This window comes from Haliaeetus albicilla, chromosome 6 (genome assembly GCF_947461875.1).
Source record: "Haliaeetus albicilla chromosome 6, bHalAlb1.1, whole genome shotgun sequence".
In the NCBI taxonomy this organism is placed as follows: domain Eukaryota; kingdom Metazoa; phylum Chordata; class Aves; order Accipitriformes; family Accipitridae; genus Haliaeetus; species Haliaeetus albicilla.
Window position 1 is genome coordinate 34,571,555 of NC_091488.1, and position 15,700 is coordinate 34,587,254.

Here is a 15,700-nt window from a genome sequence, read left to right on the forward strand (position 1 = left end):
AAACTAACAGAGGGTAGATTCAGACTAGATATAAGGAAGAAATGTTTTACAATGAGGGTGGTGAAACACTGGAACAGGTTGCCCAGAGAGGTGGTGGTGGATGCCCCATCTCTGGAAACATTCAAGGCCAGGTTGTGTGGGGCTCTGAGCAACGTGATCTAGTGGAAGATGTCCCTGCTCATTGCAGGGGGGTTGGACTAGATGACCTTTAAAGTTCCCTTCCAACCCAAACTATTCTACAATTCCATAACTCTAGAATTAGTGCTTGCAAAACGCACTAGGAGTAGCCTACGAAATGGTCCCGTGTTTTGAGATATGACTAAGCAGCAGGAACATGAACTGACCAGCTTTCCACCAGTGGACTGCAGATCTGATTCACACTTGTGCTCCCCAGTTTTTTAAGCTGAGGATCAAATACACTCCAGGGACACACTACCTGGACATGTATACAAGATTCACTTCAAAGGAAACTTGAGCAAAAAGATGAAGAGCAGATAGCCTTGTCTTTCTCTCAGAGTCAAGATGGGGCAGAGGTATATTCAACAACTACTTTTGAAGGAAATCAGATTTGTCCTAGGTTGTATTTGAAGGTTTTAATTATCTGAGCATCTTCCTGCAGCAGTTTGCATATACACCATAAAGGCCAGATGGAGTTTACTGAACACAGATGATTACACTTCACAAAATAGTTTCTTTCCATCTGATTTCACTACCTAAATGTAAATAGGCAGGTAGGCTTAGAAAATAGGTGGCAGAAGGAGAGGAAGAAAAAAAAAATCAACACTGCAGTTGGCCATAGGAAATTCACATGTAACACTGGCCAGAAACACCGACGCCTTGGTTTGTCCTAGACACCCGCAGATATAAGTCACTGATGTACTCTCCATTTTCAGGGAAGTGTGCTTCCCTTATAAAGCTGTGTGCTATGCAGTTTGATGGGGAGCTAATTTTTCCTCCCTATACAACCTTTTCATCTAAGTTAACTAGGACTTAAAGGTATCTTCTGCTCTTAATGCGAGTACACAAAATGCCATTACTAAATTATAGATTAGTTTGCATGCCCAGATGATTTTTGGAATAAGACAATTGAACTTCAAAACCTGGCAGAGGTATGTGTCTAAGCAGAAGAGCACGAGCCAACCATGCTGGGGGTGGGAAGAGGAATAGAGACTTCTCATCCGTGGAGATATTAACAGAAAGGGCATGTGTAAGAATAATGAGACAAATATGCTATGCTTGGTGCTGGGGATTAGTATCTCGTTTTGGGCTTCACGTTTAAGGAAAATGTAGTTAAGTTGAAAAGAATCTGAAGGAGACTAGCGATAACAGTAAGTTTGGAAAAATTGCTTAAAAAATAAAAGAATGGAGGGATGCGCGTGAAGATGACAGCAATCTCCATGCATGTAAGCAGCTGCTTTAAAGGGGAGATAGATCACCTGCCTATGGGAAGTGGTGTTGGGACACAGAGTAATTGCCTTAGCTTGCAAAAGTACATCCTGGGGGAGGCAGGTTAAATATGAGACTAGATAAATACTATACCTAAAACTGTTTACCTCAGGGACAGTAACACCCATTACTTTCACAGGAGTTTTTAAGAAGAGGGCAGACAAGCATATCTGACATGGCAATACACCTCTGGCTGAACTACAGACAATTTGCTCTCGAGGAACTCTTGCATTATATTAATATTTACTTATGAATGCTGAACCTATACTGAGCATGAAAACTGCTTTCTCCTACTAATGTCTCTTTACATTAACTATGAGAGATCTCTGCAGACAGTTTTCTGAAGTGGTATATACTGCATATTTCTAACAACATGCCAAAGCTTATCAGAGGTCAAAGAAAGCACTGAAAGGTCAAGTGAAAAATAGAGTCTTTATGCCTGGTAAGTTATGAAGGTACGATTGATAAATACATATCTATTAATGTATGTGTATATAATGTATATATAATGTTTAAGAAAACAGCTAGGTTTTCTTTACTCATTTGTCACATGTTATTTTATTTCAATCAAGAAGAAGATAGCATGCACAACTACCACAATAATTAATTGCTCCTGTCAGTGATCAGGAATGAAGGAAGCCCTAGAAAACCCACATTAAGATTTTGCTGTTACATTCTACTCTAATCGGGTTTGTACAGTGAAGTGGCGACGATTACTAGGCATCACTGCAAATTTCACCTAAGATACGGGATATGAATGCCATTTTTTCTGAAGTTAATAAAATCCACTTGCAATAGGATCAAAGTCAACAACCAGACATCCCAGTGTAATAACTACATACACAAAGCTAAATATATGCCTTCAAGGTTTCCACAATAAAACAGAAGTCTTATTCAACTGAGAACAAGATGTGCAGCAAAGCTGTATTTAGAAGACACTGTGGCTTTGCTAAGGCTCTAAGTCAACAGTGTAGCTTCCAGGTAGCTTTTCAAGCAGGATGAAATCCAGAAAAGAAACAAGCAGCAGCTGACACTATGGGCAGTCCCCAATCTGCTAAAAGCTTCTCTATCTCAGGACAAAACAGTCAGAAGTAAGTCTCCTCCTTGATATCATTACATCTCCAAAAGACAGGTACCACTTTGTATATATGATGTAAGAAGGAGAAAGTACAGGAGGCTTATTACATTATTAAGCAAGATATCTTTTTTTTGTTGTTTTACTCAAGTTTTTACTCAGTTAAGGGTACAACAGCAGGTATAACTGATACACCCTTGCAGAACAGTGATATTGGTATGCTCCACTCAGACAAATTATTGCTGGGTAGGATTTTTTTTAGCGGGTGGGAGCTAAATCAGCAGTGTAACAAAACCTGCTCAAGGCACACATGAAGTCTTACGTTATTGTGTGCCAAATCAACTGAGGCCTTAATTGTGGTATTCACTCCTTTACACACCCAGCAGAAAGAAACTGAACCATGAATTTTGCATACTTTAAGAAAAATAATCTACCAACAGAAACCATATTTTTTTGCCTTTTATCTTCTCTGAGACATGGATTAAAAAATAGCTGTGATAAGCATATGGTTTATTGAACATGTCTGGGCATGCAAGACTGGATGGTCTCTGCAATACAGAGTATAAGCCTCAGGGACTCCCTCAGATTTCAGTTTAACTTTGCCACAACCAACAAGAATTTTAAAAGGATAAACAAACACAGAAACTCACCCTTGTGGTGTAAGCAGCTTCTGGGTCATCTTCCAGTACACGAGAGAGACCAAAATCTGAGACTTTGCATACCAAGTTACTATTGATGAGGATATTACGAGCAGCTAGATCTCGATGGACGTAACCCATATCTGACAAATATTTCATGCCAGATGCGATCCCTCGAAGCATGCCTACTAGCTGGATGACTGTGAACTGGGCATCATGTTTCTGGAAAACATTTGAAATGAACAATCTCTGAAATGACATGTTCCTCCTTGCACAGAATTTTTGATAAAGACCCTGGAAGCTCCTCAGCTGAACAGCTCGTGAGTCAGGGGTCACGATTTAAATGCCACACATGGAACTACTTTGATCTGCGGAGGATAATCTCCCAATCAGCCAAGGGAAGGCGACAGATTTTCAATTCAGATAAAAATGCATTTTCCCCATCCTTGCTGTCATCAGAATTTTAATTTCCTAGATGGGACCTGTGTGAAAGCAGTACGTAAATCTAAGTTGTGTGTATTCATGAGACTGGAGTGTCAGGACATTAGGGAAAGAGCTGCTCAACTTCCCTGAAAGGCCATAGGAATTGTTAATGAAAATCCCAGCCTGACCCAATGGACTAATGAAAGCTTTCTATTACACAAGCATTTTTTTAACAAAAGCAAATGCTGATCTGATTCAGTGGCTTTCAAATTCCATTAAATTTAAACTCATTCCTCAAAATTTTCAACTTCAGGAACACAAAAATCACCTAAACACATTGTGACTTAGCTTAGAAACGAATAGTTGCATATATTTCTAATTGTCTACTTCTAGACACATGTTTCAAATCTCCCAGCTCTTACTAGTGCTGTTTGTTAACATCTAGCTTTGATACTGATAAACGGATACATAGAGGACAGGACAACAGGACGTCCTAGTGCTGCTCTCAAATGGATCCCCCAGTGCTGTAAATGTATCATCATGGGCAGCTCTCCAGCTCTTCCTGCTGCTTCTTCCAGAATTTTATTAAATACATGGGAGCTGGCTCTGCCATGTGGGGTGAGCTCACATGAATCAGTCTGCAAGACTGATTGCATTCATTTCATTTTTGATTAATATACTTAGGGGCAATATTAGCACTGTAAACATGAGACAAATATATGTCACAGTGGATGCTTAAATAGCCTCTCAGTATTCCCCCTCACGAAGAAATTCATTATTACGGAAGACCCTCAACAGTTCCCTGTTATGAAACCTTCTTTAACTAGACCCAACACAAGAGGATCTATATAGACCCTGCAAAAGATTTAGCTAGAAATCAGAAGGTTTCTAACCATGAAAGGAATGAGACATTCAGAGCCTTTCAATGGCAATGGGGAAAGGAAACTAACTAGTTTTAAAAGACATTTATAAAAAGGGTTACATGGCCTGAGTTGCCTGTGATATTAATGAGTCACAAGGTTCTTATCTATGTTTCCACAAAACAGTAGTAACCCCCCCCCCCAAACCCCACACTCAAATGAACGAACAAGCTGAACAACTGTTTTGTACAGTCAGAAATTATTCTCCTTTCCTCAGAGCTTTCTTCAAGGATTTTCAGCCTAAACAATATGTGTATAGTTCAGTACAGATATATTTCATTCAGAAATACTGACACATTATTTATACATACTTTACATGCTCCAGTGAACATCATAACATATATAGTACATACTGAAACCAAGGTTGACGATATATCCCTTTTCGGGGTTAAACATCTAGTTGAGTGTTATGAATTTGGGGGATAATGTCATTCAACTGTGGCAGAACCAAAGCAGTCTCCCATCCATGGCTGAGTTTGCCCTAACAAATTAAAATTAAACTAGTGTTTCCCCTCAGATGGGATTTCATTTCTGCTGTACTTCTTGTTTTGCCACAAGTAAATCTTGGTGACACAGGGAGCGTTCACATTTTTTTAGGCTCACTACCAACTTTGACAGAAAACAAAGATAAATCAACAACAGTATTAGTATGTCTAAGATTGGGGAAAGAAAATAGGCCAATAAAGTTTGCTAGCAAAACATTTCAAACACCCTCAGGCATGGGGTTATTCCCTAAACTTTTCATATTTAGGGAAACGGCTCTTGGCTCAATACTATTGGTTTACTGATAAAATTTCCACAAATCTGTTCACTTTTGCAATTGCTTGGTAAGACATACAGGCTGCCAACCAATAAGCACAACTGCGTTACGGTAATAATTCAGCCCTCAGAAAAACAATTTCCATTTTTGTGTGCCAGAATGCTGTTTTGTTTTAGTTTGTTTTTTTTTATTGATGTGACATACTAATAAAACAAAAGTGTTCTTCATTTTGGAATAATACTTGCTGCAAGCAGTCAAAATGGACTAGGAGACACCTACCTGGCTTTCTGAGCACATCACAATGCACACAAACCCGGATGGAAATAATGAAATATCAAGCAACAAGAGCTGATGATGGATTAGCGTACAGTGGCAGCAAATTCATGACAAATTCAGAACAAGAGCCAGTCTTGCACCACGTAGTTCTCTATTGCACTTACCCGTAGGAAGCTGTCCAAGGAACCATTTTCCATATATTCAGTAACAATCATAACTGGTTTACCTGCAAATATATTACAGGGGTCAGGCATTTAAAAGGAATACATAATGATCAGTAAAAACAGGCATTTCAGAAATGTGCCCAAATCTTCCAAATCCCAAGGATAATTTTACATTTAGAAAGAAAGCAAAAGATGCATGGGCAAAACCAGCTCTGTCCACAACATAATTGTGATTTCACTGACATCAACAGAAATAACAGTCATTTCAGCATATACTGATACGATTTTTAACAGCTCAAGTCCCAAGAAACAAAGTGAAGCATCCTGTGCATTCAGTATACGGTGTCTTATCCATCACTGCTGAATATGATCATTCACATAATCGCTGAATTTATGCAATGAAGTAGGTGTATTCTGGCATGTATTTGTCCCCAGGCCCCCTCTGGGAGGGAGCTGCAGTTTCTCTCCAGAGGTGCCCTGGTCTGCACAACGGAGGTGCAAGGACTGTGGAGCGGTGCTCTACCACGTAGGCACAGTCAGTATGTTCCTCAGATACTACGGTAAAGGAGAGATCAAATAGTTTACATGGAGGCAATAGCAAAATCCTCTCCCTCAGGAGGGCATTTACAATGCATTTAAATAGTAGAGCTTCAGTATTTTCCTAGTATAAGCTGAGGAAAACGTTGGGGTGGGGATAGAGATGGAAGGGAAAGTGCAGAATAAAAGTAATACAGGGCATTGGAAAGAGAAGCAGAGCTGTAACACAGCCACCTTCCACTGTTGGGGGTTAGCCCTCTTTCCAGGCAGTCCTGCCTCCCTCTGTGGCGGGATTGCCGATAACACGAACCTCCCCTCCTGCCAAGCACGCCTTAGCTGGGAGCCAAACACGCTGCATCCACGGGGCAGCAGCATGCTCTGAAAAAACAGCCCTGCATCCTTGAAAAGCCTCTAATATCTTTCAAAACTTGTATGTGCAGATTCAGATCAGTTTGTGAAACCATTCTTTCTACCCTAAGGTATTTTTGTAACATAACCAAGATTTCATATGCAACTCTGACATGTTGGAGAGAAATAAATGCAAAAATTAATGTGATGACGGTGAAGTTTCCAGACAAAGGTCATTGCCCTGCTAATATTTTACCATCATATGGATTTTATTATTTCATAATATTTTCTAAAGCTTTGTTTATTTTCTCTTTGTGGTAGAGTGAGAGGTGGGTAAGAGCATGAAGTTATTTAAAGAGATGAATTATTATTTCACATATAATACAGGAAGGCATCTGACCATAAAAGCATGACAAAGGCCTGCATATTGTATAGCAGGCACGGTGATATTTTAGCTTTTAAAATTAAACAGCATGAGGCTTGAAAGAGGTACCCAGTATAATTAAAAGCAAGAAAGCCATTAAAAAAGCAAAGTAAATGGTAACAACTTCTTTTTTTGTTTTTCAGAAAATACAACTTCTACCAAATAGAAATTCTTAGAAGAGAAATATTGATTACAAAGAATGAGTTTAATATAATAAAAAGAAAATCCTTTGTCCTCTTTGCATGGATTAATAGGTTAAAATATTTTCTTTCTGCTGTGCAAATGATGTGTTATACTGTGGGAATCACGCTAATGGGTAATCGACTCTGTCATCCATTAACTAGTAGGAACAAACTCTTTATCCAAAACATTAATCTTGAATTATATAGGATATAGTACAGATAAAAGACCTAATGATGTAAAACCTCAAAATGATTTCTGTTGCTTCCTTACTCTTGTTACCAAGAAATATGCAGTGCAAGGAAAAGTACCTAACTTACACCGTGTGTATAACATTAACCAAAGGCATTTCTGATAATACGGAGAAAACGCTGCTGGATCTTTCAAGTAAAGGGCAGCACACCAGTAGGGCTATCCAAAAATTTCTACAATAAATCCACGTACTTTGAAACCAGGAGACAGTTGCCTGGTTTCTGTATAAACTCAGTCAATTTTATGACACATCAGAAGACTGAAATTAGAGTAAGAAGATATGTTTTTCAAATTATTGAGAGCATCTTCCTGCCTTGCTCACCCATACGCAGAAATCCCCAAGTGCAGGGTTTCATTCTTGTTCAGTTGGAAATATGTCCATAATAAGAAGCATATGCTCTGAAGCAACACGGTGCACTTTTAAAAGAACATTCTGCATTCATTTATCAAAGCACAGCCGTTTATACACGATAACAACTTGTGTCAACAGTGTTGCCGAAATTTATTATACTAACAGGCTACAAATTGCTGTAAATTATTAGTAAACTAGGCAGAACATGTGCGCTGGTTATTAAGACTACTGCCTACAGCGTGCCCAGGAGACCGGTGTCGCGGCAGGAAAAGGCAGAACAGAAATCAATGTGAAGCAGGGCAACAACTGTGCGCTGGAGCAAAGGACTGAAGTCTTATCTGGTGGGTGCACCTCCTTCGTACTGCCAGTGGGTTGTCCCACTGGCAAACCAGAGCCACCCCAGCTTGAGAACCTCTCATACCAAATGGTCCTGTTGTAGGGATTGTGACAACTGCAGTTATTAGGAGTTGCTTCAGAGATCTGCTTAGTATGAAAAGCTAGATCATAGCTAAGGGCCGCCTGTCAAAAAGAATTTGGTTAATGAAGAAAAGATTGTATTGCCTGTTTATCATGCATTACCTGTACTGAGAGTGATCCAGCAAATACTCCACGGGCTCTCTACTGACTGTACATAAACTAACGCTTTTGAGTGTGATTTAATAGCTATCATTAAAAAATATGAGCACTTGCTAATTTGTTATTACACTATATTGGTTTGGTTTAAAAAAACCCAAACCCCACAGCCTTCTTGTCCTTCTATCACCCTACAGAATGTTAAAGAAATTAAATTATTATCTTTACTTGCATTTATGCCATATAATTTTACCCAGTAAAATGGATACAAATAGGTTCAGAGCAGTTTTCTCAACTCTTGTATTCAAGCTATCTGGAGAGGGTGTTGTATCCCTGAGGCTTTTATTGACTTCAGCTGGGAATATTCAGAGCTTGCTCTCTCATACCGTGATAGGCAGCTGGCACTCCCAACCCCCCCGAAACAGACAGCAGTCTGCTGTGAATACAGCTGAGTAGCAAACTTACTAATAGTCACTTATACAGAATACAGACAGAATTAGTAATGCACATTCAAAAGCAATGCACAAATTCCTGTGTGCACAGCAATTAAATTATTTTCTCAAGTGCCACAGGAATACAAAATGTAACAAAATAGATTTTAGCTCAGCTGTGTACAGACTGATGCTGGTGTTTCAAGTAATTTTGGGACTGCAAATCTTACTCTGAATGTACAGAGTGTGTGTCATTAAAAAGCAAGAGATAACTTGGATTTATACAGGCAGACCTGGCAGCCCTTTCCTAATGGGACTGCGAGACCTAAGCTGAAGAATAACTTCTTTGTTATTTAAATCAGCAAAACAGACTTTCATGAATCACACCTAGAGAAAGCATTATTATTGTAATTATGTCTCTTCATAACATACAGGGTTTTACATACCTTTCACTAGTTATTTTTAGACACATTCTTGTGGTTTTTGTATTTCATATAATTTGTTGCAGTAAGCTATGAAATTCTTTCCTACTTCTCTATGTTTGTGAAACCTTGAATCACACAATTTTTAAAAAAGATTCCTTAAAACCATCTACTTAACAGCAATGTATTCGGTATACTTCTACCCAGTTAAACTGGAAATGTCCTCAGCACATTCCAAGCAGTTCACTGAAATGGCAAGGAGCTGCTTTGCCAGCAGTGCTCTAGGATGAACTAGGAAATACCCTACCAATTTTTTCGACTCCCCTGAAAAATCTCAGAGCATTCCTGAAATATTTTCAAGAATACTTCATATAAAATCTTGTTGATCTCCCACTTAATAACTACTCATTAAATTTATCACCTTATGCTGCAATGGCAATTTAGGAAGTGTAGCTGAAGTCTCTGAATTTACGTCTTGCAGAACAAGCCAGTTTTGGTACTTCATGCAACCTCTCTCTTCTACTACCAACTATTTCTGCCTTTCTACCTCAAGGTAGAGGACAATCAGCAGCACAAGCAATGAAAGCCAGAACTTGCCTAAATGAGGCAGCATCACCAGCACCAAATCCCATCAGCTGCTCATAAGGAGAAGAGCATGCAGGATCTGGGTGGTTTTGAGGAGGCTACCGTGGCTGCCACGGGAAAGATGGGTAGGAGCTCTAAAAGTGACACCACCGTTCAGGAATGCCTGTTACAACTTGCTGTTATCTTAACAAAAGTGGAGCTGGAGAGGGTTCTTCAAATATGTTACTTTTCCAGGAAGGTACCGCATGTGGATGGAGGTTTCAATTACTTTTTTTGTCTCAAAAAGAGAAGGTGATTTATTATCATGAACATAGACAAAAATATGCTTTAACAAAAAAAAAAAACAACCCCAAAACCAAACCCATAACAAAAACACGCAAAGGCAGACTTAGCAAATGTTGATTAGTAAATATATATTATCAAAGAAATAAAATCAATTTTACTACTGACAGCTTAAAGCCCCCAATTTTTATTTTTGAGATTTTTACTAAGAGGTATAAATTCTGGAGGATCAGGATCTTTAAAATGCCTCATACTGGTACATACTGAATACCACATGGAATATTTTCCCTGCACAAAAACCATGTAGGAGAAAATTTGGACTTATTAATTTACTCGTATCAGTTGCTGTAGCCAGGTAGGTTGTTCATTAATTTGTGCTAATAATAAAATCTGATGATTTACTTGAAAGCAGAACATACTGCTTCAGTGCAATTAGGAAACCTTATGACATCAGACTCCATGACTCCTAACAGATTATCAGGAAGTGCCTCCTGGCCACTTGGTAGCAATTTGCAGCTCTGGAGTTTCTTAAAACTTCCAGTTTATTACTGAGCTGCAGTGTTCTTCAGAAATGCTCCTTTTTCTCCATGTTCTCTGTATTTTTTTCAAGCATACTGTTTTTATTCCCCACTTTTTCCCAGCTCATCAACCCAGGGTCTTGTTTCTAAGTTCTCAGCAGCCTGAGAGCAGCAAGACAGTGAAGGTCCTGCAGCTGCACTGCGGGCAATTGCCTCCGACACCATTCTTCATTGGATCCATCAGCATGGGTTTAGCTGGTGCTTTCACATGGGTAACTTTTTTCCTGCTTTTGAGGAAATACAATATACATTGCAAAAGCCAAGCTATGGGTTTCTGCTGTTTCACTTTTGAAGGATATTTGGTACATATTGACAGGGTTGTAACATAAACATTTCTGGAAGGGTTTGCGGAGTGTAAACATGGATGGTTCAGTTTTTTTACTTGCTTTTGCTCTTCCTTGAAAGATCAGCAAATATCGCAGAATACTTGAGGTTGGAAGGGACACTTCCGCTGACACTTCCCATGCAAAACAGATGCCCCCGTCATATCTTACTTTTAGTGACGACTCCCTCTAATCGAATGATATTAGGGTGGTCAAACTGTCCCATGATGCTTGCTTCTCCCAGGAAGTCCCTTCTCTGTTTTTCTGTGTAGCCAACTTTCAGGGTTTTGATAGCCACTGAAATTTCCTTTTTAGACGGCAGCTTTAGGCGCCCACTGCACACTTCTCCAAATTCCCCTAAAAAAGTGGAAAAATGACAAAAGATGAAATGTAGTTATTTCACAGGGATTTAAGAAAGAAGACTTAGCGTTCAGCAAAAGTCCCTGAAGTGTGATGTTTACTGGTGGGCCACAGACCGGAGCTCCAAAGGAGGCCTTCAGACAACTACTTAACATTTCCATGCTTGGGTTCTCCAGCTGTCAAATTGGACAATGTCCCTTATTTACACTGCATATCCAGATGACTGCAGAGCAGAGGAATGCATAAATGTCACCAGAAAATCCCCTTTTTGTTTCAGTTGTTGCACTTTGAGACAATAGTAGGAGGGCTAACTGATTAACACAGAAGTATCAGAATAGTCATGCATCCTTGTGAACATTATACTCTTCATTTCTACCAGACATAGTCCAATTCCCAATTATTTTACTTATTTCAATTAAAGTAGCAAGATAATTCTTAACAAAAGAATTTATCTACACAGCTACAAAGAAAAAAGAAAGCCATACAGATTGTCTTTGTTCAATCATTATTCAGATTGATCTAATCATGCAAATATATACTGTCACTATGGGGCTATGGAACCTGATAGTCCACCATTAATATTTTGCCCACCGTATATTGTCTGAGATCCCTAAACAGGAAACAGCAGATATCACTGCATGTTTACTTTTATACAATGTGGTTTTTCCTTTGCTATGTAACATCCAAGAAGAGTGCACAGGGAAGATTATCTTAGCATTCAAATGAGCAAGTATTAAATATGTTGAAAAATTGCTGGAAGAAAATACTCACTTGAAAATTTCTGTATTTAACTACTGATTACAGAAAGCATATAAGGAAGTTTCAGTATCTTAAAAAACATTTGAGCAGCAACTGACGTTTGATTCTCAGTTATACAACACCCCATCTTAGATTTCATATGATATAATAAACTGCACTTACAACATGCCAGTTAAAATTACAGTAGCAACTTTTTGTCTCCTTGTTTTAATGACAAAATAATTGAAATAATGAAAAATACAATAAAAACAGAGAATGGATAAAATATACAAAAAACATGATGACAAGAATTGCACTATATGATTATTTATATTTAGAGACAAGGAAAAAACTTTACTGAACAGAGAAGAAAAGAAAGGTGTTCTGTTTTGTGTTTTGTTGTGTGGGGTTTTTTTCTTTCAAGAAACTAGAGAGTGTTATTGGAGGGCTTTAACACTCTTTTTTCAATAATACATGCCTATTCAGGTTCTTTTGTCAACATACATGAGATCTAAATATAAATAACCCTTCATATCCATATTTTGTCGTGTGGCCTTGTATAGAAAGTTTGACTTGGAAACAAACAAACCCTAAAAATCTAAATCTAGGTGGCATCATTTTTATGCAAACTGGGAATTTTGTTTTTATTTGTGAGTGAAACATCACGGAAAGAGTGATTATACTGCTGACATATGACCTTTTCCCAACTTAACGTGTAATAATCCTAAATGCAATAGCATTACTACGCCTCTAAAGAGCAAAGGCTCTTGGAGCTCACTTGCCCACAATGATTCTTTCTTTATCTCTGCAGCTGATTGTTTACATTAAGCAACATCTGTGAAAACTAAAAATTACCAAACCCCACATATTTTAATAGGCAAATTTAAATCATGTTGCTCTTCATAGATTTAATGCTCAGAAACATGTTATGGATTGACAGCCATTCACCATTGACTTCAGATATGATACCACATGGGATACATTTCAGATGTTACATTCAGCCCATTTATGTGCAAATTGAAATTATTCTTTCATCAACTTGCCACCAGCATGGCGGGCATTAGAGTCCATATCCCATCTGTGGCACTGCAGTTCAGGAATGATAAAGGGAGTAATAACAATGACCAGAATCTTAAAAGTCAGGGTTGTGTGTTCAAGTTCAAAGCTCAAGGATTTGGTGTTATTTATATACAGCAAGGAATGAGAAGAGAGACATGACAATAGTTTTGGCTTATCAAAATTATGGTTATAAATAAGATGGACACCGACTCCATTTTCTATACATAAAAGGCAAACCAAATAGTTGCAAATTACAATAAAGGTCAGATCAGGAAAAAAATTCTAACAGTAAGGACACTTGGACAGTACAAAAGATTTTTTTAGGAAGGCTATAAACTCTTTTATCTTAGAAATTGTAAAGAATAAGCATCTGTCAAGAACGGTACCTAACAAGTTTTGTTTGGGGCAAAGGTGTGGACTGAATGACCTCCAGAGGTCACTTCTCAGCTTTATTTTCTGAAGTTTCTCTTTTAGACAGCCAATTTAACCAAACAAACTGAACAAATGTGTCATAGGGCAATGACAACCTAGGGTGGAGCCGGAGGGAAGAAGCAGCACCCGAGGGCGAGTCTGTGTGTGAGGAGTCAGAAGGGGCACCCATCGGCTCACTGGAGTCGCCCGCTGTGAAGGGACTCTGGACCCAGCAGTTAAAGCCTGGGGTGGTGTGTGTGGGTGGGTGACTCCTTGATTGGTGCGCGAATGCTCGGGCAGCAGCTTCTCCCTTAACAAGTCATGGTACCGTGCTATTAATTCAATAACTAAAAAAATTAAAAACAGGGTATACCCTTGTATACATATATATTACTAAAATAGCACTTACATTACACCCATTGTTTCTAACATTATTTGTATTTCAGGCTGCCAAGACAGGAAGCAGCTCAGAAAATGAACTGTAAAACCTATTACTAGTAACTAATGGGTGTTGAGTTCCGTTCAGACTTCTCAATTAAAAATATTCAACCTCTGCAAGCCAAAATGACTAGTATACTTTACGAAGCACAAACACGGCTTCAGTTCAAATACTAACCCCAGCTCAATACTGTCAGAGCACCACAAAGAGGAAGACCAAAGCACATCTTGAAAACAGAAGGAAGCAAAAAAAGTGCTTGAACTAAATCTTGTAATGTCCAGCTTTGTATTCCCTTTTCTCTATGTTTTAATGGCCCAAAAAGCTATAACAAGCTAACCTCTTAAAAGTATTGTTCAGTTACTGTCAATGGAGACTATAGCTATGATTTCAGCAAGCAGACCAGCAATCAATCCTTCACTTCTGACCAGAATTGTATATCTGATATTTGTTTGACTTTTGGGAAGGAAAAGGTTATGGGTAATATCCATCAACACAGTCCAATTTAGCCATGGCTGCACAATTTAGAACCTGGGTGATTAATTGGACTCCTCAAGTGCCTTGAGGCCAGTGGATGCTGCAAGAGACTAGAAGTTGGACCCTTTATAGCAATGGAGCTTACTGTCTTCCATGAATATAAAATGGGTTTTCTTGGAAAATGTTTTCACTGGAGAAAGCTCACTGGGCAGCCCAACTATGTTAACCTTTGGTTCTTTCATATACAGGACAGTATGGATGCTACGTAAGTCTATCTGGTCAACACCCATAGTGACATGCAGTTACACTACATCTTTTTCCTGCAGATCATTATTATATGGTCCCAGTAAGAAATGGACTAGATCTCATCATGGATTGTTCAGGAGGAATAAGGACTTGTGTTCAAGTTGGAAGGTGGAAAACCTGGCACTGATTTTAAGAGATGAGGTTGATGGCTTTTCACGTAAAGCCTTTCTGAAGTGTTTATTTTTAATTATGCTACACACATAAACATTGTATAACCTGCCCTGCAGACTGATATGTCTATTTACATGTGGAAAGCAAACAGATACTATTAGGAGGGCTGTTCATGGTATAAAAATCTCTCTTCGGGAGATCTTATCTTAATTTCTTTTTTAAATAGGCTGCTTAGTGCATCAGTGAATGGCATTTGCTGTGCATTTAGACCCAGGGGACAAGTAAAAGATGACTCTGTGAAATTAGCTACTCCCTTTACTTTGCTGTGCTTTAAATCATGATTGTACTGCTGTGCACAGAACTCCCTCGGAGCTGGAGAGGCACCTAAGCTGAATGTTTCATAAACCTCGTGAACCTCTAGCAAGGTTCTACAAGCTCTTACTGAGACACTGCAAACCTTCACAGTAAGTTCATGGAAAGGTAGCCCCTAAATTTTAGAAACACTTTGATCAACAAGATGTTGTGCTACAAGTATGGTTAAACTTTGAAAGAAAAGCAAATGCTTGCTTTCATGTTCAGCAAAGCATATACTTAAATCTACCCCAAAGCAAGAAAGTACTTTCTGTAGCATTCTCTTGCTGTCCAATTGGATTCAAACTTCTTAAGTGGTTTGCTGAACTGGATCCATAAAAACAAGTGAGTTGTTTTAAAAGAAAGAATTACTGTAAAGAAAAATCTGAAAAAGTGGCTCCTGACCTCAATTTTCTTATGCTTAGCCTCCCACTAAAATCCCTTGTGTTTTTCTTGAGGTTC

The 15,700-nt window shown here is 38.7% G+C and overlaps 1 protein-coding gene across 3 annotated transcripts in view; it reads right to left on the bottom strand.

The window, feature by feature from the left end:
- Positions 1 to 15,700, bottom strand: part of EPHA3 (EPH receptor A3) — a 235,566-nt gene that overhangs the window by 28,991 nt on the left and 190,875 nt on the right. For all 3 annotated transcript variants that reach the window (XM_069785513.1, XM_069785512.1, XM_069785514.1), the window contains 3 exons: positions 11,161 to 11,346; positions 5,703 to 5,764; positions 3,172 to 3,381 (listed from right to left, as the gene is read on the bottom strand). In XM_069785513.1, coding sequence (XP_069641614.1) covers positions 3,172 to 3,381; positions 5,703 to 5,764; positions 11,161 to 11,346 — 458 coding nt within the window. The remainder of the gene's footprint in view (positions 1 to 3,171; positions 3,382 to 5,702; positions 5,765 to 11,160; positions 11,347 to 15,700) is intronic.